Below are 26509 nucleotides of genomic sequence, written 5' to 3' on the forward strand. Positions count from 1 at the left end.
GTCTTACTCCTTTGTTTGGATAGTTTATCCCACAAGGCAGCACGCATAGCACTTCATATGTGAGGCGGATGTGAGGTCCGGGCTTTCTCTTGGTGCGTAGGCCACAAATGTCTCACTTGATGTTGCTGATGCCGTGTGGCCGATTAACGGGTGCCTGAGCCACAACAAGGCACTCACCGGTCCTGCCCAGTGGTGTCTGGGGGCCGCCGGTGTTTGTTGCCACAATCGCGATATTTGAACCCACGATGAAGAACGCACGGCACTCCACATATGAGACGCACTCGAGGTCCCGGCTTTCCCTCGGTGAGCAAGGCAGAAACGCCTCACTCGATATTGCCGCCAGTCCGCTTGGTTACTGTTTTTGTGGGATGGCTATCGAGTGCCCGGGGTTTTCCTACACTGATTCCGTCGCTTACCACCAGCGGAGGAAGACAGATGGGTGTCCGGATTTGCGGAGATGTCTGATGGGGTCCGGAGCGACTTCAGGCAGCGGCCATTTCGTTCGGCTGCTAGCCACGCCCCCTAGACCTGCATTTCTTGAACCCTGAGTGACTCCAAGGGATAGCTGGCTTGCCTCCTGATCTGAAGCCTCATTATAACAGACTTCCAAAAACCTTGCACCTGAACTCAGATATCAGTGAATCTACCCTGCCAAGTTGTGCCACCCCATTCCTGGACCCTTGGAAGATTATGGTGCTCTACCAGCCCCTGTGAATCTGGCATAACCAATGAATCTCCTCTGCTGCACGGTGCAAACCCAAGCAGAACCGATGCATCACAGCCGCTGTATGGAATGGCCCCGTCACAAGGCTCTAATCACTTCCACAGTCTCATTGGAACCACCACTATGCAACACATCCTCGGCGGAAGGCCCTCGAATACCTCGACAAAAATGCTAGACTCCGCATCGCAGCTTCTCAGATTCGAACTATCACTGTGTGCCACATCCTTGATGCTGGACTTCGCATTGCAAGCCCCGCCGAAGGCCCTCGCAACAATAATGCAGGCCTTCGCATTGCAGCTTCACCATATCTCAGAACTGACGAATCGCTTCGGCTGTGCAACGCATCTTTGGAGTGGATCCTCGCAGCATACCGAGAACCAGGATTTAAGATACTTTCTTCAGCAGGCTTAAGTGGGTCCCTATAGCTGGCCTGCACTCCATTGCGGTTGGCCTGACCTTGTGACTTTGCCCCAGATTGGCACAAACAGATATCTACTGTTGGCGCTTTGTGCTTTTAGGCGCTATTTTCACCGAACATTTTTAAAATTGCATATCTCTTGGTGTACTGATTGGATTTGTAGCGTTTTGGTCTTTTTTTATTTCTTAAAGAAAATTGTATGTATCTAACTTGGTGTGGGATCCTTTTTACGTGGTGTTTTCCAATCTATTACTGTTTGAAGTGTTGCACACATCCTTGTCACATGCCTCTTATTTAAGCCTGACTGCTCTGTGCCTAGCTACCAGAGGGTTGAGCACAGGTTAATTTAGGGCTGGCTTGTACCTCACCCTAACAAAGATTGTGTTTTCTGCTTGACCAGGGCTCACACCTCAGTCAATTTCTGACATTAACCCTTGAATTAAATAGTGATTACACTACCGACTTGAAGTCCTCAATAAGTAACAAGGGCTTTATTCTCTCGAGGACTTTAATTTAGTGATCAGATGCTTTCGCTAAGGAGGTGATGTGTGAAATCAAATTCAGGTTCTTGTCCAATCTAAAGACCAATGCTTTGGCATTCTCTAATTCTAGAAAAATAATGGCTGTGCCTGAAGTACCCTCCAACTCTAGTTGGCTTTTTACATTTATGACCAAAATCAACGTGCTACAGAGGATGGTATAGACCTCACAACTTATCGTGGGGCAGCCACAAAGGAATCTCTAAAGGGACTTTCTTGACGCCACACCCTATTGTTTCACAATCCTGATTGAGAAAGACTAAAGATTCAAAATAACTATATTAAAATATCCAAAGATAGTCTGTTGCCTGAAAAGCAGCACAGTTTCAAAGTGGGCAGACAAATTATTTACACACTTGTGGGTTCATTAAACTAATTTGGTTTAGGGCCTAGATAAGGCCAACTGATCAACAGGAAATAAATAAATAAGAGTGGATCTTTAGAATAGGAACTCTCACTTGGTAACTTGGTAAACAATGCTTTTGAACATTTTCCACAGATTCAAACATTAACCCCAATATGTAAATATCTAGACCTGCAAGCTCATGATGAAATTGGGATCGGGTGGAAAGAAGGCAAGTTTGCCCATGAAGATCTTAATGGCTCCTAGACATAGAGAAGGACTGCCAGGTCCCAATTAGTAAAATCATTAATAGGCAGCACACCTTGGAAACCAAAATAAAGGGAATACACGTGGATCAAGCTGTAGTAGAGGCCTGTGTGTGATGTCACATGTCATACCAAGGAGAACTAAATCTCTGCCAGTCTGGTCACAAGAGCTGTGCTAGAGATCTGGGAAGAAATTGCAAGCAGATTGCACCACTTTCCAATCTTCCCTAACTCCTGTCCATAGCAATCCATACTTCATCCCCGTAAAAGAGCCATTAAAAGGTGGGTGAAGGTAGAATTTAGGCAGTTTTATTCCAGGCAAGGATGCATCTAATCGTCTGGGGTACAATTTCAGGGCTTTCATTTGATGGCACCAAGAACAATTAACATATTTGCAGATCCACCAACTTAGTGGTTTCTACCTCCCCTCCCCCCAAACAAAGCTGCATCCACTAGGCAGCAAACAGGTTCCGAGAAGTATGCAAGCGTAAACCTGTGCTCCAAGGAGAAGGTATCTCGATTATACTATCTCCTTGTTTTTACAGGAGATGGGTAGTGCTGGCTGTATCAAGATAAATGGGAGGAAGAGATAGGCAGGCAAATTCAGTCAATAGAATGGAAGACTGTTCGGTCCTAAGTGCCTCAAGATTAAAGATGTATAAAATGCAGAGTCCTATTATAAAGCCATGTTTCACAGATGCTACTCCACAACTACTCAAAAATATTAACATGTCCTGTTGTCTGTTGCAGATGCATGGTGGGGGGTCAGGGAGATGGGACACATTTAGTGGCTATGTTCTTCATCAAGACCTTCTGAAAAGAGGCACTTAAACACATCATGGGTTATCCAATTACTGACAAGCTAGTGGTAGTAATTCTAGCCCTGACACATCACAATCAGGGCACTTATCCAACATCAGTGATATTTTTATTCCTTAATTGATTGGGTGCTGAAATAAATGTTGATAGTCACTTATATCTTTCAGGAATGGATTGTGTGGCTCTATGTCCACTGCATCTCCGAGCGCTTCAACTTCTCTCATAAGCCACGGAGGAAGTTTGATGTGGAGATAAACACAGAAATTAACTTAAGAAAACAAGGATTTCGCCATTCAGCATGTGAGTGGTGATATCCCTTTCAGCGCACTGGGAGAGATAAAGTGCATTATTGCTTATAATGTCTGCAGGTTTTGCGTTAGGTTTACTTCTACTTCCATCATATCCAATATAATATTTAAAACAAACAAAAAGAAAGCAAGTGTGGTGTACTGTAACCTTAACATAGAAATTGCATGTCATAAAAAATCTATTATTCAGAGGAAGATTCTAGTTAGCAGTTGTTGGAACCCCCTTCATATAAAATTTCAATTTCCAATGAAATTGGTCAAGAAGCAAGGGAAAGTCTTTGAACAAACGCAGACATAAAATAGATCGAACAAATGTCATCGGAAATCTGCTTCACCTTTGATGCCTCCAGGTCTTTTATTCTTTCTTCAGCACTGCTTAGCTTTTCTTTCAAAGTCACAATCTCCCTCTCCAATGGCATTACAACAGAACGAAGCTTTTCAGCATCTTCCTGGGCCTAGTCAAAGGAAAAATAAATATTTAATAAACTTAATGTTGTTTATGTTAGCCTATAAAACATTCAAAAAGGTCCAGCGGCAAAGAATATGCTTTAATTACCTTTACTTCTGGATGAGAAGCTCAACAGTAGCAAACGTAAGGAACTACATTGCACAGTAAATCAGGGAACAAATCTACAAAGGCCATATATCTGCACCAATCCTATTAACATAGACAGTACAGAGTCTTCCTTCTTGCCTAATTAAGTAGCAAAGTTCTAGGAAAGTTGCTGTTTTAGTTTCAATGGGAACCCTTTCCAGAATACTAGTAGCTGCTCAGGAGAGACAAGCCATCAGACTAGAGCTAAATGCCAACCAACAGGCAGCATTTGGAGCACTAAGCAGGGCTCTGCTAGTAATACCATGGCTGCCCCCTTGCTGTACATAGCTGTGTGCTCCTGACCGAGCAATGAACAGTAAAGAGCATCTAGCAGGCTGCACAGTGCTAAAATGCTGAGAATCAGTTAAAAAAATCTGCTCACCACTATTTGACCTCTCATCCATGAATTAAGTGCAGGGTGAAAGCATTGTAACAGAAGAGGCACAGAGATTTAGAAACTGTGGCAAACTGTAAGGATTAGATTTCATACACAAGTGTAGTTAGTTTTTCTGTTCTGCCCCACTGAACATGGAACTTTGATGTTGCAATCACACTTGGGCATACATTGCAAGATCACATGATCTGAATGTAGAAGTTCCAGGAAAAAATCTACATGAGTTATTCAGGGCACTTATTGTGCTTTATATTGAGGCATCTTGTACAATACTCCTGGCTTAGGACCTGATAGCTCAACGGCAGCAGACAGAAGATCCCAAGAGTAAGATTACTGGGCCCGAAAATTGGCCAGACAGGAGAAGATACAAGGGAAGAACCACTGATAGGGAATGGAGCCACGATGGACGTTGGCTCTAGCAATAATATGAGAAAGTAGAGCTTCAATGCTGATGCATTTGAAAAACTCAGATTTGCCTGTGTAAAACTCCCAATAGAAAGGTCAAAAACCACCACTGGCCAAGTACCCAAGACACTCAACAGAAGGAAAGTAGCCCTCACATAAGAGATTGACCCTTTGACGGTAACCTTTATGGGGAAATTTGTCAAGGACTAAAATATGGGACAGACTGATTCTGGAGAGCTTGCAGATATAGCAGGACCAAACACACAAAAAGTGGTTGGAGGAAAGCTTGCAATCAGTCCAACCACTGACATTCGTCTGGAGTAGCACTGCAACATATCTTTCTTTTGCCCACTATCCACCTCAGTTTGTACACAATCATATGCAAATCAGTGTTGGGGCTGCTCTAGTAGAAACAGTCTAGCCAAAATACCAGGTCCTATCCTCCCTAAACAGGAACACAAGCAACCCAAGACTGGTTTAACCTTGATTCTGTTCTACTGGCACTGTGAGCACAAGATGCAAGTCTGGGGATCTCTGTTTGTATGTCTGCTACGGTGGTAACCTGAACGATGATTTTGAAGATGGCCCAATCGGCAACAAGCTAAAACTCTTAGGTGGGAAGTCTAACTCCCCAGCTAACACTATTGTTAGTTGGGGAGATAGTTTATCAGAAGTAGAACCAATAGACCAATGGAGGGTGATTGACAACCCTTTTGTAAAAGCGAGGAGGATGTCTATGCATGCATTTATAGACAGAAAAGGTTATTGATTTGGCAGGATGAGGTAGCGGACATAAGTGTAACTTGCCTTAGACAATGCTCTTTGTGGTGGAACTATAACTGCAGATTCCTCAATTCTTTAATGTTTCCAGGTGCCAGACTTGGTCCAAAATATATTAATAGCAACAGCTCCTGAGCATCAGCAGGTGGTGCCATCGGGCACTGATGCAACCTCACTCCACCTCCGGAAGGGAAGGCGTGGAACAGTATGAAAGCATCACCCTAGCAGGATTACATCAATTTACCTTTGAACTCTCCTGCATCTTCAGACCCTGCTCACTCATTACAAACTGAAAGAATGTTAGTTTGTGAAATCTATCTTGGGACTAAGTCCACTCTATAGAACACAGAGGAAAAAAGGTGGTGAATAATCTGTATTCGGGTACGAGTATTCACCACCATGAGTGTTAGTGAAGGTAATTAACTTCTTCTGATTGATACTTCTAACCACAGATTCCCCCCCTCTTGAATAGATACCAAAGCAAAAACTCCCAAAAGTTTGAGGGTCTGAGGAGCGAACTTACAATAGGAAGTCTAAGCCTGGGCAGGATAAATTGCCCTCCCTATGGATATGAATGTCTACAAGGTGATGATTGCTATGGATCAGAAGGTATCTACATGGCAGATATCCAACTTTAGAATACCGCTCATCAAGGCCGTTGTGGTGGCCTTGGCACTAGTCATGGCCTTCCAGAGGTTTCTTTTTGGGCTAAGCATATAATGTCTTCGTGTAGAGGATGGTCCATGTGAACAAGGATCAATTCTGGCACGCCTTTCATTTCTTCTCATCAGCAAATTCATACAAAGCTGGTCCTCAACCTTGTGCTCCTTCATTCGATTAACACACAAGTTAAAAGCTCTTTTAGGCTCTAGATGATGAAGCCTCTCCTCCTCAGTGGGGTAAGTCAGAGTGGAAAAGGTAGGGAGAGCAATGAGCTCTCCCAAATAAAAGATACATCTGTCGTAAAAATAAAGCATGAGCTCACAGCACCAACTTACCTGGGGGAAAAGTGGTGAACAGAAGTCATACTACCTGCAGCTCACTCACAAGGCCTGCAGAAGTAACTGTCTTGATGGTTAATAATTTCAGGGAACAATTGTGCATCGGCTCGAAAGGCATGCATTTTAAGAACATAAGGACCAAATTAAAGTTCCAGTATGGCATGATGAAGGGTGAAGGGTAAAGCGGGTGGGGGATGTATGCAAGACAGTTCAAAAATGCATTGCAAATTGAGACTTGAATAAAGAAGGTTAATCAGGTAAACGCATAAAGGTCGAAAGGGCCAATAAAAAACCTTTAACAAGTGCCCACTGCGGAGCCTTGTTGGGCCAGAGGGTACGAATAACAAAACATCTGCAGAAGGTCAACTTTACAGTCTCTCCACCAGGCCACAAACTTTGACTATCAATCAGAATAATTACATTTGATAGAGATGGGAGACTAGCCGTAAGGATAACATCCATTACCTCACCAGGCAACCCCTCAGTTGGAGTTGCTCAGTCTCCACGTATGGAGGTATAGGCTGAGGAGATATTGTGCAAGGCCCTGCACTGTTGCTGAGATACAAGCTACTCCCGAAAAGGTAAACAGATCTCAGGGGCATATGCTCAGGCTCAAACAGCTCAGACAACCATACTCTCCTGGCCCAATTTAGGGCTACCACAATGATCAGATCCCAGTCTGCCTGATCATCTTCAGAACGTGAGGCAGGAGAGGCAGAGGTTGGAAGGCTAAGTTTTGGATCTCACTGCAGACGGAGTGCATCTTACTGGCAACATCTTGGCAGAAAGTCCAATGCACAATAATAGTGGCACTGCGTGTTTGAGGGTGGTAAGAAAGATCCAACCAAGGAATACACCCACCTGGGGCGAAGATGACTAGATCACCTCCTTAAAGAGAACAATAATTGTCCAGTAACTGAAAATCTGTTGAGCTTGCTCATGCCTGTGTTCAAAGAACCCGTCAAATGATTGGATGCTGGTGAAAACCCTAGAACTCCAAACCTTTTTCAGAGAAGCAGCATCTCTTGAAACAGAATCAGTGGTCCCACACTACCCCTGTGTTGTCCATTAAGACATGAGGTGCATTTTCCTTTGTGGATGGGAGGAAATTCTGTAGAGCAAACACTAGGAGATAATGGACGGAGCGCTGCAACTTTTCAGACACTCACCCCCCAGTCACAGATCTGGGTTGAATCCATCATCGTTCTTTAGCTAACTTTGCCACCCCAGTTCCGACCCAGCCATATGCAAATCAGTCTTGACCCAGTTCCGCATGGAAACAGTCCAGCCCGTACTGCCAAGCCAGGTCTTACCTGGACCGGAAAAAAGCATCATGGGAGCGGTTTCGGGCTATCACCCCCTCATCAGCCAGGCTAGTTTGAATCCAGTGGCAAAGTGGGCAAGGGACACACGTCTGGACATACCCGGCCAACTTAGGGCGACCAAAGTAAGCACAAGGAGATGATGGACGAAGCGCTGACATTTCCCAGACACTCAACCCCAGTCACAGATCTGGGTTGAATCCATCATTGTTCTTTAGGTCACTTTGTCATCCGATGGAGTCAACTGAATGGCGCAAAACTCCATGATGATGTGGCGCTTCTGCTCCAGAGGCCCCTAATCCCAGATCACCACCCAACTCAGAAACAATACATCAGTTACTAATGTGAGGTCTGAGAGGGATAGGAAGAACAGTCAATGGTATGTCTAATAGGTGTCCAACAGTCACCAGTGAAAGTTCTAGGTTGCCTCCTCTGAAGTATGGCTGCTGTTGAAAGATCACCCTCCTCACACCTGAGACAAGGCTTAAAAGTAGAACGGCAAACTGAAAGTAGTCTCACCTCATCACAAACCACAGGAAGTATCTGTGGGAATGAAGAATGGGCAAATGAAAGTATGCATCCTGCTAGTCCATGGACACCATCCAGTCATCTGAAGCCGTGGTGGAAGAACCGGTTTCAAAGCCAACATCTTGAGAGTGTCATTCCAAAAGATTCTGTTCAGAAGTCGAAGGTCTATATTCTGACTGAGTCTTCCATCTTTTATGGGTACCAAAAAATTAATTGAATTGGCACCCTGTGCCCTTCTCTGCTTTCTGATCCAGTCTATGGTCCCACAGGCAGCAGTGACAACCTCCTGCACAAGGCTGGAGGCGTGATCTGCTGAGTCTGAACAAAAACAGCAATATGTGAAGCAGAGGTCATAAGCAGCACCCCCTAGTCTGAGGTTATAGCATGCAAGCAAGGTAGGAAAAAACTGATTCTACCTCCTACTGGTCACGCATTACTATGGGAGAGGAATTCAAAGTGGCTTGGCCTCAGCTACCACAGGGAGAAGGACTCCCCGACTCTGGTGGTGTCAGAGTCCTCTGGCACCATCAAGTCCTCCTGAGACGTGGAAAGGAAGTGTGAACTGTTGTAAACATCAAGCGCTGCCGTTGGCGATAGGCAAGGCCTCAATAGTATCCTCTGAAATTTCAGTTTTTTCGATATAATTGGCAGAACCAAAGAGCAACCCTACATAAAATGCCACAGTACAGCAGTCTTTAAAATGATCAAGTGCAGAAATCATCCTCTCGCCAAATAGCCTGGACCCATCAAATGGCATATCCATAAGGGATGCAGGCATGCCACTGGAAAATCCTGTGGAACGGAACTAGGCATAACTCCAGATCACAGCACTGTTACTCATGGCAGGGACCACACACTCCAGTCATGGCCATACTGACCCCCAAGACAATTTCACTGCTTCATGTCCTTCTTGGATTGTCTAAGCAAAGGCATTTCTGAATTCATTAGGGATGGCTGGTAACATCTCACCGGCCATATGCCACAAGGCAAGAGTGTAGCCAGAAGGCAGACTGTGTTAAGGCAACTCAGTGCCAAAATAGCACTGAGAAAAGATTCTAGTTGAACACATAAATGCACTACAACTCTCTGTCCAGAGCACAGCAGGGGACATGCTGGGATTCATCTAGGTGGAAGCATAAACCATCAAATTCAAGGATGAATAGAATCAAAAAGGCCAGGAGAGGGGACTATAATGCCTAGCTACTGGGTGACTTAAGGGAGGAGCTGAGCATGGTTTAGACTAAGTAGCCTTCAAGGTTTTCATTGGGCCTCATTAGGAGGCTGTAAGGGCTCTTAAGTGGCAGGCCCAGGCTGTGTGATCTAGTATATTTGCCCAGGTCTCTATAGTACATGGCCGGAGGTCCAACACTACTACTGGTCTCGAAACAATTCGAAAATGTAAGAGCAAATCTAAGTATAGACCAGCATCAATTTCATGGGAGAGAGAATGGGAGTAAACTGTCTGCCTCTATGTCATGCGGAATATTTATGAGCCCTTCATTGGTGCCAGACTCTTCTACCCTACAATAATATGTAATATTTGTTGTCAAGGGAGTGGCCAAATATCATCCAAAGCAGTGGGCTCTGGATAGAGCCGTCTGAGATGGATCCAGAACCAACGATGCTGGAGTCAGGTTATTGCCTGGGCAGTCTGAACACAAGGCTTCTGGTGCAGGAGTGGAGGCATAGGTTGGTGCATGCAGGGATCCGAGCAGAGGCCAAACCAAGTAGTCAGCACACTGGTGGGAACCATTCACAGGAGCCTGACTGGCAGCTGCTGTGGCTCAGCAGGACTCATGGGTTTTCCAGAGACAGTTTGCATCACCCTGAAAGGCTGCAGACTATACTATTGAAAGGCTTCCTTCTGCAGCGGGGTCAATGACAGCCTGAGGAACTCCAGGCACACAAGGACCAGCTCGGAACAGACCCAGATTCGGATGATGGATGACTACCCTGCAGAACAAGAATGGCATGACAGGGATGAGTCCTGCTTGGACTTGTTGCACTTGTAGTCCTTCAACTTTGTCCTTGACTTCCCAGAAGATGGCAACCTAGAACAGAACCATGAACTGAATTGAGAGCATGACGAGGCCCTGAGCTCAGAGTGGGACAGTGATTTGGAAAGGTAGCAGGTCTACTGTGTGGCGCACCCTACCTCTCTTTTTGTGTAGTGATTTATAGATTCACCGCCCACTCCTGGACTACTTCGGGTACTTCACAGAGCACTTGTTGCAGGACTTTGAGATGTGCCCAAATCCTAAACACCACAGTGACGGACATCATGTGGATCCACGGCAAACATCAAGTTTTTGGGGGTGTGGCTAGCGTACAAGCAGCATGGTCGCTGCCTAGAGAGGCTCCGTGATCCCTAAAGAGAGCCCAGTCGATCCGCATATTTATCCAAAGCCCTTTTTGCCCCCAAACGAAGGATAACGCAGAGGAAGGTGCCGGGTACCTAGCGGTCTTGCTTTGGCCGCTGTTCGAGTCTCCTGGTGGTGACGGCGGCGCGGAACATCCTGACTGCGGCCCAGATGGGAAGGGTGTGGGAGGAGCAATTGGCAGGGAGCCCCAAACCCCCAACCCCCCCCCACCCACCCGCCCCCCCTCACCCCCCCTCACGAGGCTGGCCGTAACAAAACACTTACCCGCGCTGCCCAAGAGCTGGGAGGTGAGTGCTGGGGCACTCGCAGAAAACTGTCCTGTGGGCGCTGCATACTCCCTGCGGGACGGAGGTGCTGGTGCTTGTGGCTCCGGCCGCCATCTTCTTCGCGCGGCTCGGGTGCCCGGAGCGTCTGGTGGTGCCCTGGATCTGGCGCTGGCACTTGGAGGCTGCATTGCTCTTGGCTGCCTCCGACGCCGATGGTGACTTTCTCCTGTATTGCATGGGCAGCCTTCGGATGTTTTGGGGGACAGCCCTGACATGAACCACCCTGCAGAGGCGACGAGGTGCTGAGAGGCGGTGTAACTGGCTGTTTATGCTGCATGATCACCGTTGTACAGACACTGCAGGCGGCGGAGCGGTGAGGCATCTCCTGTGGTACTAGGCAGCTGGAGAAGGCGCCATTTTGCCTGACATCAACACGGTGACGCAGAAGAGAGAACGGAGGGGCAGTGGTGTTGCAAAACCAGACAGGCCGCGTGAGCAGTAAGTGTTCTCAGGCAGACGGCGGTGACTAGCGACCCCGGCTCACACGAGACGAACGCCTGACCTGCAGCTATGAGTAACAGAAACGCAAGGGGTACCAACCAGTCAAAGCTGGATACATTTGCATAAACTAAGACGCAGGCGGAGGCACAGCACAAAGAGGCACCATCCCACAATGGTGCAAGTGCGACCCAAGAGGTGACCCTACAACATATCATGACCCCCCTAAATAAGGTGGACTCACGCATTGGGACTCTTGCCGTAGATCTGGCCTTGATCCGTGCTGACTTCAACAAGATGTCCACCAAGGTGTTCTGACCACCTGAAAAAGCAGGTGAAACAGCTGAAGGCAAATAATAAACTTCTGGCGGCAAGGCTGGAGGATCAGGAGGGGCGATCGAGGCGAAATAACATCCGCCTCATAGGCGTGCCGGAGAACGCAGGCGGCCCGGCCCTTGATCTCTTTGTGGAGGATTTGGTCACGACTCACCTTCAGCCGAAGGGATTGTCCACCTTTTTCTCTGTTGAGAGAGCACATCGGGTCCCTGGAGGAAGACCGAAGCCGGGGGCCCCGCCGCGGCCCATACTAGCCCGTATTTTTTATTTCAGGGACAGGGATGCGATCCTGCAGGCCGCACGTAGAGCTCCTCCGATCCGAATAGACAATGCTACCATTACAATCTTTCCGGATTACACCGCAGCAGTCACGAAACAACGCAGAGGATTTCTCGACGTCAAAAAGGCTCTCTGAGAACAGGAATTTAAATACTCTATGCTGTTCCCCGCCAAACTACGAGCTGAAGACGACGGGAAGGCGTGGTTCTTTTTGACACCTAAAGAGGTGCAAGACTGGCTGAACGGCTGGCGCAAGGTCGCGAGGACAGGTCGCACAGGTGATCGTGAGGCACGGCGACGCGATCGCCAAACAGATATTGAACAAGACTGAATGCCAAGCTTTGACATAGGGCGTGCCGCTGAGTGACAAACAGGCATAAAGTGCCACGATGTTGCTACTGCATTACCTCGTAACAGGCACTTGCATTCATGTCACCCTTGAGAGGTTACCGGCAGAGATGACAATAGTACTTATGCTTTACTCTGCCACTGACCAGGTACTTTCTGTTGTATAAGGGTGATGGGGCCTAGAGTGATGGTACTACCATGCCCCTGCGACTGCCAGTCCTTCCCGGTTCCTCAGACACTTCACAAAGAAGGGGCAATGGGTTTATAAGGTTTTTTTGGGGGGAGGGGCTCTGGGGGGCGAAGGGTGTTCTCTCTTACCCCCGTCATTACAGAACTGGGAATGGGTAATAAGCACTCTGCTTTGTTGGGGTGGCGGGCAGTTCTGAATCCGTCTAGCAGGGAGGTGGGGAGGAGAGGGGGGTGAATTGCTGACAGTTGTTTTATGGTTTGAAGGTTTTTACACTAGGGCGAAAATAAGAGAATGTATAACTGATATAATTTTTTGGGCATACGGCATTGAGGGTTGTTCGAAGTATTGTACTACCTATGGCATGAGGCATAATGGCAACACACTCAGAGGTTAGTTCGCTTGACCCCCCGAAGTCCCCAATAGTTCCCTTTTCATTGATCACATGGAATGTGCATGGGCTGGGAGATAAGATCTAAAGGGGTCTGGTACTGCAATATTTAAGGCGAAGTTCGCCAGCGGTGACCCTGCTACAGGAGACACATTTGGTGGGCTCGACGTGTAAGGCCATGGATCGTTTGGGATTTAAAATGGTAGTGCACTCTGAGTTCTCCTCAGGTTAAAGAGGTGTGGGCATACTGGTGCGTAGACATTTCCGATTGATCGTACACCAGACTTTGATGGATGATCAAGGTCGATTTGCTGCCATGGTATGTCAGTGGGAGGGGAGACGTTTTAACGTAGTCTCAGTATACATTTCCCGGGCCCTTCAAGCCGTGGCTTTCCCGGCGCTTAGCGCATTTATATTGGGTCTTCCAGAGGGAAAACTGCTCATAGGAGGCGATTTCAATTCAGTGGTGGATGGAACCTTGGACCGATACCCTCCCAGAGTAGATGCACTGCGTAGCTCCCGCATGGGGGGACTCAGACGCCCTGGGTCTTACAGACGCTTGGACGTACAGACATCCCACCTCATAACACTACACTTTCCTGTCAGGAGTGCATAATAGCCTCTCCCACATAGACTACTTCTTGGTCTCCGCTGACAGCCTTCCCAATCTGACAGACATTGAGATTCGTCCCCGAGGCATTTCAGACCACTCACCCATCTCCCTGACTTATACAACACATACTAAGGTACGACGGCGCGTTTATCCCATCTACCCTGGATATTTACATATCCCCAAGATAAGGAAAGATATCACAGCAGTCACATGACATTACTTCCAAGAGAACGCGGCTTCGGTGCAGTCCTCTAATACTCTGTGGGAGGCGTACAAAACGGTGGTGCGGGGGCAGGCTATTGCATCCATAACGGGTCATAAGAGAGCAGCTCAGGAAGAGTTGGATACCATGGAATCAGACCTTGTCGAAGCCACTGATCAACATGCTGACAATCCCTCGCCAGCGACTTTGCAGGCCCTACGTCTTAAACATTGCGAACTTTGGGAGCACCAGCGTGAAGCAGTTAAAGAGCGGCTGCAGGCTACCCGTCACAAGATATACGAAGTAGGGGATAAAGCGGGTAAACTCTTAGCATGGTTAGATAGGAAAGAAAGAGCAGAGGATGATAGCGCAGCTACGTAATCCGTTGGGTTCGGTGGTGACCACTCCGCAGGAAATAGCAAATACACTGGCCGGGCACTTTACGCAAGTATATGCCTCGTGCTCGCACATAACGATAGAGGGGGCTCAGACCTACATCAAAGATATAAAGATGCCAACACTATCGGAGGAGGCGACCCTCCTACTAGAGGCTGATCCCATTGTTGATGAGCTGCAGGCGGCCATCAACTCCCTACAATCCGGTAAGGCGGTGGGGCCCAATGGAATACCCATCGAGCTTTATAAAAGGACGTCGGATATAACTGCCCCATATCTTTTGAAAATGTTTCTTGAAAGTTTGAGGGCGGGGGAGCTACCTCGGGATCAACGGATGGCCACCATAGTAACAATTCCAAAGCCTGGTAAACCCCCGATGACTACTAGTCATACCGGCCCATATCCTTACTTAATGCGGAGGCTAAGATACTCGCCAAACTCCTGGCAACACGCCTGACCCACACCTTTTGACTTTAATTCAGCCGGATCAGTCCGGGTTTATGCCTAACAGGAATACGGCCCTGAACCTCAGAAGACTACACGCAGTAATGGCACGCATACCATACATCCAAGAACCTGCAGTTATCCTATCCCTTGATGTGCGCATGGCATTCGACATGGTTGAATGGCCTTAATTAGTCGCGGTCCTTAGGCATTTGGGCTTTGGCCCCAAATTTTGCACCAGAATAGAGTGCCTAGGGGAGGTCAAGTACAGCAACACATCATCGGCATATAGGGAGATGCGGTCTTCCCAGGTCATTGTCCAACTAAGTCCCCGAATCATTGGGTCCCATCGGATCCATGCAACCAAGGGTTCCAGCACCAAGGCGAATAACAACGGGGACAGCGGACAGCCTTGGCGCGTGCCACGTGGAAGCGGAAAGTCCCGTGAGATATGCCCATTAACCGCCACATGCGCCAGAGGACGCGAGTATAGCAACTGCACCCATGCGCAGTTCCGATACATGTAAATTAGGCACGCATTGCACTCGGCTCTTACGCCTGGTACGGACATCCCAGAAGCCACCCCCTTAGAGGACAGACTGCTGACTGAACACATGTCCAAGCGGGCTACCTCCTTCACTTATCCCAAACTAATTAACATGCCGGACCCGATGCTGGCACGCAGACATAAATGGTCCACTGACCTGGGAGATATCGAGGATGCAGATTTGCAGACAGCGCAGTCGTCTCCACGGGAAGCAGCCATATCATCCAGACTACGCCTAGTGCAGTTAAAGATACTATACCAGTACATATTACACCAGAGTAATCCTTTTCACAATAGGGAGGGCCACACATCAGTTTTGCTTACGCAAATGCGGGCAGGAGGGGACCTTTTATCACACCATATGGCAGTTCCCGCAAATTGCAGCCTACTGGGTCCAGGTGATGCGAACAATGTCGCAAGTTACGGGGGTGTCCCTTGTGCCGGAACCGAGGCGATGTCTCCTAAATCTGTGGGAACCAAATGATCTTTCACACCCGGCTCAGGATTGGGTGGTGTTGGGGATGATGTTTGCCAAACGTAATACTGCTCAGAAATGTGGGTCCGAGGATGCACCAACACTCCGAGACTGGTGTAGAGATATGGATGACGCTATGTTGGCGGAAAGGGTTGTATACACTCACCGAGGATGCTCCAGGAAATGGGAGAAGGTATGGGAGGCATGGAACACATTCAGGGGCTCTATCTGTGACCCACTTATGTATGAAACGGAAGACATGTCTGAGTGAGGGGGTGGGAGGGTAGGATTAAAGCGATATGACAACAGCAATATGCCAACAGTAACGATTGAAGTGCAACATGTACTAGAAATGTGTGTAGTACTGACAATATTTGTTTTGATATGTACTGAACAATGCAGTAACTATGTAATTTCAAAATGCCCTTTTTTCTTTCTTATAATAAAAAGTAAAAAAAAAAAAACATCAAGTTCCTGCATGTCACGACACAGTTTGAAATCTTTGATATTTGAAATGGACATTTCCCTAGCACTGTCTCTTTTGGAGAAAAATGCAATTTTTGGAATCAGTGAACACGGATACAATTGGGAGCAGACCTCTGGATCCGCACTGAAGGGTATAGAAAAGAAGGAATTGATGGGATTGTGCTGGCGCCTATATACGTATCTACGCAGTCACTTTTGGAGACAGAGCAAGATAGAAGAGGAGCATATTTACGTCATCTGCCACAATGTGGGAACTATTGCTATGAAAAAGTGCGGGACCCATTCTGGCTTCTTAGGGTAATTCAAAAGGTAAGGAATCTGCGGTTAGAAATATCATCTATGCAGGCAGTTGAACTAAATTCATTTAGTGGCAAAAGTTGGAAGGATTCAACTCCTTTAAATCTTGCCTTTGCGACATCGTACCATTTGCCTTGTCTTTTTTCTCCTCCACATCCAACGAAAGAGAAGGTATGTCTGCATAGGCTGGATTACAGTTTAAAATGATTTCTACCACCAGAAACATGGCTCTCTTCCTGGATAGTCTCTTGCCCGGTAGAGCGAGGCACTCTCCTTTCCTCTCAGAGTGGGCAGGCAGGCTTCTAGGTGCTAGACAGACCTACATCTTCAAAACAGCAACACTTCAATATATTTCCCCACAAGAAGAGGTGCGAGCAGAAGAAGGTTCTAACAAGTATTCTTCAGGGGCAAAAAACCTAACGCAAGTGAACCTTAGCCCTTCTCTTATGAAGGTTGGGTAGGGGTAAGAAAGTTACGAAAAGGTTGAGACACATGAGTTTACAGATGGTACATGGATTCAGAATGGAGTCTGGCAAGACCCCAGTGTCTGCCTAAACACAATCAATTACCTCAGCAATAATTCCTCAAATTATAACAGATAAGAGATCTGGAACAGAAAGATGTGGTAACATTTCTTGAAACCTGAAGGGTTTCCTCAGCAGGTAAATGTCCAATTAGCAAACTAGTAACAAATGCTGTATGTCTACCCAAGCAGATAGGCCGTGATCAGCCAGTGATGTAGAGGATATCCGATTTATAAAATTGTGTGCCTAATGTTCTCAACATTTATGCACTAAAACAAAATTCATGTACCTCGCTAAAAAACATTTTCCTGTGCTTGACTAAACTAGGCCTTCACTCTATTTTGGTTTCCATTGCAGCCATGATGATAGTTTCCTTTTCCCTTCTCAACACACGTGGCAAAATGTGCTTTGTGTGGAAGTGATGTACTTAAAGAACTCCGGAGGAAGCCTTTTGATACTTTCAAAGCTCTTCCTTTCTCCCAATGTGCTAATGATTAGGATAACAGCTAGCCAATTGTGATGTATTGTGTGCTACAAATCACTATTATATGAACCTGCACTATAAAGTTATTTGGTTATTTTATTTGTCTTTTTTATTTCTGCATGCATGCCACAACTATAGTGCTCACTGTATTGTTCTGCCATATTTTGATCTGTGGACATATTAATAGCACTGTGTGCATTGTGGCGGTTTCTTGTTTTACAAAATCTCAATAAAAACAAGTTAAATTAAAAAGCTCTTCCTTTCTGTATTACTCTAGGCCTATTCATGTTGTGAGAAAGTCATTGGTTTGAGTGTAACCACATTTGTATTGACACATTTGATGACATTAGGTCATTTTGGGGGTGGGATTATGATATGCTAGACAATGCTGTATTACATTTCGTATTCTGATTTTTGAAATGATGAATGATCACCTCATATGGACACTACAGGTTTTCACTGTATATTTTCTATATAAAGATATTTGTTTGGAAATGAGCCAGGCCATAGATCTACACAACCTAGAGAGCGGACATGTGTTAGTCTGTCTCTTGATTTCGGTTTAAATGTATTCTACTCTGAAATTTGAGTTCTTGTCACTGGCTTTGATGCATGTGATTCAACCTTATCCTAATTCCTATATGGATTTATCTCACATTCTATTGTAGCCTGCACTTCAATTATTTAATAACCCTTCATGGTTTTGAACTTAAATCAAAAAGAGACTGCAAGATTTCTTCTAGACTTATTTAACTAGCTATTCTGATTTATTTGCGGTTAATCTCCTATCTGTAGGGGACATATTGCCTCATTCAACTGGAGGATAACCGTTTCTCCTTGCATGGTGTATACCCCTGTCCTTCGTGACCAGCCTACATGTGAATCTGGTATCATTCTTGTTGTTGCAAAGACACTGAAGTGGCTTGTGCACCAAGAGCAAGACCTTTCCATAGTTATTCCAAGGTCCAGAACCTGTGCTGTGACCTGGAGGGGCTCACCTAGAGTGCCTACTTTACCGACATGATATGTGCCTGTCGTAGGTTGTTGACATAAAGCGGACGTGGAAGAATACTGATATTTTTGTCAGTGGATAGTACGGAGCATACCTTTTTTGTGATACAAGAGTGCGATCTACTGGACCTTCTCAGGTAATGTTCCACTTTGAAGTAACAACCAGACCCTTGCACTGACAACCTGTGTGTGTATGTTGAGAGAGAAAGTATGCAAGGTTCGGATGGGAGCAAGAATTTGTTGTGGTGAGAGTCTGATTTCCAAGATCAGTAAGATACATTTTGGATACTTCCTGGTTTGTCATTGCACAAAATGAAGGATGGAACACCGCTTTCTCAGACTGTGAAAGAGAATTTGTGGAGTTGGTGTTTTTGTATTTGCTGCCCTAAGTGCGCCGTGTAGTCCCAGATGTGGGTTTCGGGCTCACTGTGCCACTGGAACCAAGATGTACCTGGCTGAAGAGCCTCAATCAGGGCGAAACAGGTCCTAGGTTGCTTGTGTTCTGATTCAGGGAAGACCTAGTCTGGAAGTTTGAACTAGACTGTTCCCATGAGGAGTAGGGTCAAGGCTGATTTGCATATGGCTTGGTCTAAACTGAAGTGGCATGGTGGGCAAAAAAGAGTATTGCGTTCCAGAGCAATTGCCAGTGGCTGAGATTAATACGAGCATTCCATGCATCACCATGTTATTTTTGCATTTGGTGAATCACCACCAAAAGTACTGAATAAGCAGATTTTGTGGTAAGGGTGAGCAGATTCTAAATTCAAATTTCATAGTGCCCCTATTTTGGGATAGTGCAGCATCATAAAAAAACTTGCTGTGAGGGGCAACTCTTTGCACAAAGGCGGAGTATGCACTGCAGCGAGAAAATTACAACTGGAAAGGAACTACACAAAACCAGCTACAGGACTTTAAACAATGGATCAACATCCCCTGTCTGCAGAAAGAGTATAAAGATGGGATCCAAATCATCCCACATTTTACCAGTTCATCTAGATCAAGGAAGGGAGTGCTACACAGAATGCTCAATAAGGTGCTGTGATCCATGGTTGGTATCTGCGTTACAGTCAATCTACCAGAGGTGAGGAGACATCACTGAAGCCTGAACAAATTTGCTTTAGAAGATGTGGGTCTGTCTAACACCTAGAAGCCTGCCTGCCTGCTCAAAAAGAAAAGAAGCATGCCTGGCTCTACAGGACAAGAGACTATACAGGAAGAGAAGCCCAGCCATGTTTCCGGTGTGTAAATGTCACTTTAAATTGTACTCAAAAATTCTTAGGGAACCATATATGTTATTATTGACATAAATCACTACTATGTTTAGGGACTCCTAATTATGTTCAAAAAGACCCAAAGTATGAACAAATATTGCAAATGTTTTGGATTAGAAAACAGTATATATGTATATATCCATATATACAATATATATTCTGCGCTTCTTCTAAAACATACCATCCATACCAATACTCATATAGATCTCAATCATGCAGTCATACATTCTCATTCATTCCTCTTTATTACAAAATGAGATATCTCAATTTACATGTATAGTGATACCATGCTCTTCTATTTTCAACAGTATTTGAAATTTGGAAAGTCAATATAAAAAACAACAGAAAATGTCTTGTATAAGATGTTAATATCTTCTGCAATGGACAAAATGGAATTGTAGGAACTATATAATCCATACATTTTCATTTATCATGGCTGTGTGGTCCACTTTAAACATGAAATTCAGCCTATGCAGATGTTCCTTCTTTTTAGTGGGATGTGGAGGAGAAAAAGGCAGTGCAAATGATAAGATATTGCAAATGCAAGATTTAAAGGAGTCAAATCCTTACAACTCATGCCACTAAATGAATTTAGTTCAACGCCCTGCATAGTGGGTTTCGTACCAGGCTTCCTGGCCGCCAAGATCACTTCTCCACAAAAGGAATCAAATTGGCTCTGCCCAATCTCCACACATCCAGTAGCAGCATCTGGAGAGTGGTGTGGAGGGCCTGCATCCTGCCGCAATGGAAGATCCTCTTGGTAAGGGAGAGAATAGGGGCTGAATCATGAGTGGCAATAGATCTGTGTACCTGCTCCTTCTCACTAAGGCGCATTCAGAGAGGTTTTAGGCAGCAGAGCATTCAAAGGACGGTGAGTTCTGAATCTGCTGTTGGTCATTCCTCCTAAAGCAACCCCTTCCCCAAAAGGAGCAACAGGTTTGCTGTGCTGTCTGGACGGGCTGCGGTGGATGGAATTGTCTGGAGTACACAGCCCTATAATAGCCTTCAGATTGTGTTCGTGAAATTGCTAAGCTGGGGAGGCCAGGACTAAGGGGCAAACTATAACCAGGTTTTTCTCCAACCATTACAAGGAGGAATTGCCTTCATTTTGAATAGTCACTCTCTGCCAAAGAGCACATCTTTGTGTGACCTTGGACATGCATCAAGGTCATCACACTTAAGATCAGAGAATTCTCTCTGTCAGGCTGACAATCTTGTTTCCCTAATTCTCGCTGGTTAAAAACCTTTTCCTTCCTTACATATGGATTGAGGCAAATGATGAGATAGTGAGGGTAAAGCCTAGGTCCGGAAGAAAGCCTGGGATAAATTAGGTACCCTAGAAGGGCGAGTGAGGGAGAAACCCCAAAAGTTACCTTTACCCTAACTACCTAGTTTATTTGTTTGTTTTAACCTTGTACAGTAGAGGTTAATATTAGAAGACTTCATCCCTCATTATACAAAAAAACTGAGTACATTCCCTAAAGGTGATCTAATGAGCTCACATTGCAGCAGTAGGACCATGTCGGACTGGCTTATTGGGCAATCAGACACTGCCCAACTGGTTATTAAACAAAACATTGCCTGCAGGAAGCTCAAATCTAGGTCATCTCCTATACCCTGTAAAACACTTATACAAGGTCTCTTTACAAGTTCGAAACTGCCCCAAATTGCAAACATGGGCCACTTTTTTAGCTTTCTAATTCACTAGTGGAGGCACTTTTATTTTGGTCCTGGGCCTAATTTCTGTCCCTGTACAACCCAGATTAGGATGCTGGGAAATGAAGGCCTTATGAGGAAGCATGTCAGCTAGTGTGAGGGGTACCATCTTTTTTTATTAAAATATTAAAGAAAGTGAATGTGACTTCTGCAGGAGAAATCACTGGCTTAGGAAAGGAAAAGACCACTGGGTAAAAGGGATGTGTAATTCCCATAGCCCGACACCCAGGACATATTGTTTGGGGTCAAGGGCAACACGTTTCCAAGTGTATTTTGTCCTTGGGACAGGTAGGCCCAACTCCCTGCAGCACAAACCCTTTGGCTGCCAGTTTACACAACCACATTATGGATCAGGGAACGGCACTGTCTGCAGTTAAGGTAATATTTTTGTCCATATGTTAATGCTGTTCAAACTTGTTTTTATGGTTCATTAGGGTGAGTGCTCTAAGTAAATGTTGCAAGCTCTGAATGCACTACTGACAGCGGTTTCATAATAAAAATGTGTACACACGTTTTCAAAGTTTAGCAATATGAGGCTATGTATAATGCTCCCAGAATGCTCTCTGATTTGATGCAAATATTTGCAAAAGCTTGAAAGCAAGATTGAGTATTCCTTGGTTTAAAAATAAAATGTTCATAAAAAAATGAAAGCATGAAAGAAAAAACATTTCGCCAAACTACTGCAAAATTTCAGGTACCCTTTTTTTGCAGGATCTTTTAGTAACGTGTTGATGCATTCCAGTATTTCCCAAAAATATTCTTAATGGAAAAACAGTGTAACCAGTTTCAATAAGATTATGGGAACCAAAAATAAACAAGCATTGGTAAAGCCAGTAGTTCTGAAATTGGTGGTCAGCTTTTTAGTTTTGTCAAAGTGTGAATTGTTTTGGCATGGTTTTTGTAAAACCTTATTGGTGTGGGAGCTGCCGGGCCCTCACCATTATGACAAACATTGGCAAAATTAAAAATTGTTTTTGGTCTCAAAAAGCACACACTGCTACTGAACAAAACTACTTTGTGTGACTATTTACTCCTTATGAAATTGCAGAATGCTGTCGCTCACAGTGAAGCCAGCCAATACAGACCGAGAGAGACAGAATTTTAATAAACGCAAAAGGTCATGGTCAATGCCAGACCAAATTAGGGGCCCAATTATTAAAGAAAGTCGCAAAAGTGCACCTATGGTATAAGTCCTTGCATTAAGAGCAGCTATACAGCTTTCGTGAATTCCCAAGAATTTACATAAGTAGGACAAGAAATAGTAATATTTGTGAACTGAATATTAGCATGAGTAGCAAATATGCCTGTGTAGATTTGCTGATGCGAAAATCTGAGTGTTTGCAAGTTCACTTTCTCTCCAACCACTTTTTCTTAACTCTAGAAGAAGGTTTACATCCTTCATTGTCAGGAGTAAATTTCCAAAATTATTGAATATGGGAAAGAAATAGACTAGAGTTGTTGAAAACCATTAAAACATGCAAGTTAGTAGGTTTGCACAGACTCAAAAGGGCTTTCTAACCCTGGAACTATTGCTTACCACTACCTTCAGCCCCAGTATGTGGATCTGCGGAAATGTGGCAACATAAGGGGATTCAAACACTACTTTGGTATACGCCCTGGCAAAATCAGAAAGGCTATATCAGAGCTCTTATATAATGAGATTGCTGCCATAATTTGTCGCCGCACTACATGGCACCAAAGGGACGTGTGGATTTTGTTACAGGACAAGTAGCTTTACGAAGCAACCTGCCCCACGGACAAGTAGATATTTTTATTAAATTCCACACCCCTGAGGTAATATGGAATAGTTTTCGTTATTGCTGGTGGCATAAGAGCCCTCATCTTTCTAAGGGATAGACTGAAGAAATAATCAATGCCTTTACCCAAACGACTGATGATCTGTCGCCCTGAGCACTGCTATAGGGCACAAATACAAAGTTGGAACCAAGTATGCTTCTGTTCAATGGAGGGAGACTGGTTTGTAAATTAGTAGACTTCAAGGACGGATTATTTATGTTAAGATTTGTTCTGTCATATATATCTGGCTTAAAACAGAAACACCATTACTCTTTATCCTTTAATGAATCAAAATGTAATGTAAAATATGACAATGCAGGACTCTTAGTTATGATCTTTAACAAACTTTATGTTCTAGCCTTGGGAGGCCCTAATATACAATATGAAGAAGTTACTTACCTTCTGTAACACCTTATCTGGTAGAGATTATCTAGCCACAGACCCCTTACCTTAGAAAATTCCTGACATGCAAGACTGGAGCCAGAACATTTTCGAGCAGTATCTCTGAGCGTCAGTAGGTGGCATCGTTCCGCTCCGCATCTGTAGTGATGTACGTGGTGCCTATAAAGGTGCCACCTCAGCACGTTGACATTAGTTATTTTCATGACATTTCCACGTCAGAAGCGTGAAGCCACGAAGGCTGCTGATGTACCAGTATGCAGGAACTAAGGACATCATAAGGGTTTACGGAGAAATCCGGTCATAGAGCGGGGAGGATGGGAGGTTCAATAGGAAATCTGCAGCTAGATAGAGTCTACCAGAAAAGGCCTCACCTAAGGAAAGCAACTTGTTCATTTGATAGAGACTTCCGATTCCTTACCTTGCAATAGATACCCAATCAACCTCTCTGGAGGTGGATCCATTTACCATATTTTGACCAGGAACTCCTGGAGGGCCGAATGATCGAAGTGCCCTTCAACACTAACCTGAATATCCAGGCAGTAATGTTTGGTAAACATGTGCAGAGATGCCTATGTTGCAGCTGGACAGATGACCAGGATAGGGACTCCATATGTTAATGCAGAGGTCACAGCTATGGCGCAGGAAGAATGAGCCTACAAGCTCTCAAGGAGTTGCTTCTTGGCTAGTTCGTAGCAGATTTGAATGCAGAGCACTATGCATCGTTAGATGGTCCATTTCTGCACGGCCTTCCCCTCTCTTCTTCCCAATGATGAGCTGATTGTCCACCAAGAACTCTCTGGTGCGGTCAATGTAGAACGACAATGCACATTTTGGGTTCAGGGGAGGAGTCTCTCCTCTTTTTTGGATCAGTGAGACTGAGCAAAGAAGGTAGGCAATGTGAAGGTCTGGCCTACATGAGAAGATTTTACCACTTTCAGCAGAAAAGAGGCAAGTGTTCTCAGACCCAGTTTGTCTGGTAAACAAGTTGGGCAAAGAGGGCGCATCAAAATTGCCTGCAGTTCGCTAACCCTCCTGGCCAAAGTAATGGCCACTAAAAAGACGTTTTTGTGGTCAACAAATGTAGAGGGCAATTGTGCAAAGGCTCAAAGGACAAGACTAGGTTCAGGTCCCACTGGGGCATGATGAAGGATTTTGGAGCGAAGATATGCTGGAGACCCAAACAGGTGACTTGAACAGGGAGGGCTTATTCGGCAACTGCAAAAACACCAATATGACCGAAAAATTATCTTTAACAGTGCTCAAAGCAAAACCTTGAAGGGCTAATGAAAGAACAAATAACAAAACCTCAGACAAAGGTGCAGAAAGGAGATCGAACTACACTAGGGAGGGTCAGAGGGAAAGTTTAATGACCAAGAGTGCTACGTCCCTCGTAAGTACTAGACACCAACTACTAAGTAACACTCAGTCAAAAACCTGCTCAAAAATGAGGGTTAGAAAATTGTGTGTGCTGCTTGCAAAATCAATAACAGGACACCCTTGCGTTAGTTACAGTGTTCCCATCAGGGTTCCAACCTGTACCGCCCTTCATCATTTGGGAAGGCCACCATAAGTACACAGGGAGACCCCATATACGATCAGGCATAGCATGGTGCCTTCTGATCTCCACCTCCCACAGACAGCCCAGTTGGACGCCTGGAGTACCGACGGATAGAGCGGGGCTCCGCAGTACCTGAGCTATTGCCGGGTGAGGTGGGGCTGCATTCTCCAAAACATGGGGAAAATCTGAGGAGAATCTAAGGTGAAATTTACTTTTTTAGTTTTCCTTGTTTAGCACTAATTAAGCAGTAGCAGGTTAGGTCCTGAAGAAGCAGCGAGTGACCCCGGGGCACAGGTAAAAGCTGCAGAAACATGTCGACCGTGACTTTATAAACTGTCGAGGTAGTTATTTGTTCACACTACCTTTTTGCACTGTTTTTAGAGAGTGGGAGTTGAAGGTTGCTAATAAATCTATTTTCCTTCTCCTACCCCTTTTTAACATCACCACTTTTTTGAAAAATTCTTATTTTCATTATTTTCATTATTGAGCACTGCTTATTGGTTACTTCCTGCCACCGACCTGTCATAAACTTCATTGGGCATTGGTTTCCACCATGCTATGCCTGATCGTATATGGGGTCTCCCTGTGTACTTATGGTGGCCTTCCCAAATGATGAAGGGCGGTACAGGTTGGAACCCTGATGGGAACACTGTAACTAACGCAAGGGTGTCCTGTTATTGATTTTGCAAGCAGCACACACAATTTTCTAACCCTCATTTTTGAGCAGGTTTTTGACTGAGTGTTACTTAGTAGTTGGTGCAGAAAGGAGATCAACATTTTTGTTAGCGCACCAAGCCACAAATCTGTCTCTAGCGCAGGAGTGTAGTGTCTTGGTTGAGTGACGCCTGGCTGCCAGAATGACATCACAGACTTTTGAAGGCAGGTCAAAAAAGGTCAACTGCCGCCACTCAATCATTACGCATGAAGTTGTAGCATACATAGGTTCGGGTGCAGGACCCTGCACTGTTGCTGTGACAGTAGATCCTTCCGAAAAGGCAGCCTAATTGGAGGACCTATGCTCAGGAGTTCGGGATACCATACTCTCCATGCCCAATTCAGAGCTACAAGAATGACTTGAGCCCAATCATTCCTGATCTTGCAGTGAAGGGTAGGCGTAATACGGGTGGAAAGGAGTACAGGAGACCTGAGATCCACTAG

At 45.3% G+C, this 26509-nt stretch overlaps 1 protein-coding gene across 2 annotated transcripts in view; it reads right to left on the reverse strand.

Moving 5' to 3' along the window:
* The window catches only part of RABEP1 (rabaptin, RAB GTPase binding effector protein 1), a 919122-nt gene that overhangs the window by 601714 nt on the left and 290899 nt on the right, over positions 1-26509 (reverse strand). For both annotated transcript variants that reach the window (XM_078679701.1, XM_078679700.1), the window contains exon 5: positions 3753-3872. In XM_078679701.1, the coding sequence (XP_078535827.1) occupies positions 3753-3872 (120 nt within the window). The remainder of the gene's footprint in view (positions 1-3752; positions 3873-26509) is intronic.

The sequence above is a fragment of the Lissotriton helveticus genome, chromosome 3_1 (assembly GCF_964261635.1).
Source record: "Lissotriton helveticus chromosome 3_1, aLisHel1.1, whole genome shotgun sequence".
NCBI classification, from domain to species: domain Eukaryota; kingdom Metazoa; phylum Chordata; class Amphibia; order Caudata; family Salamandridae; genus Lissotriton; species Lissotriton helveticus.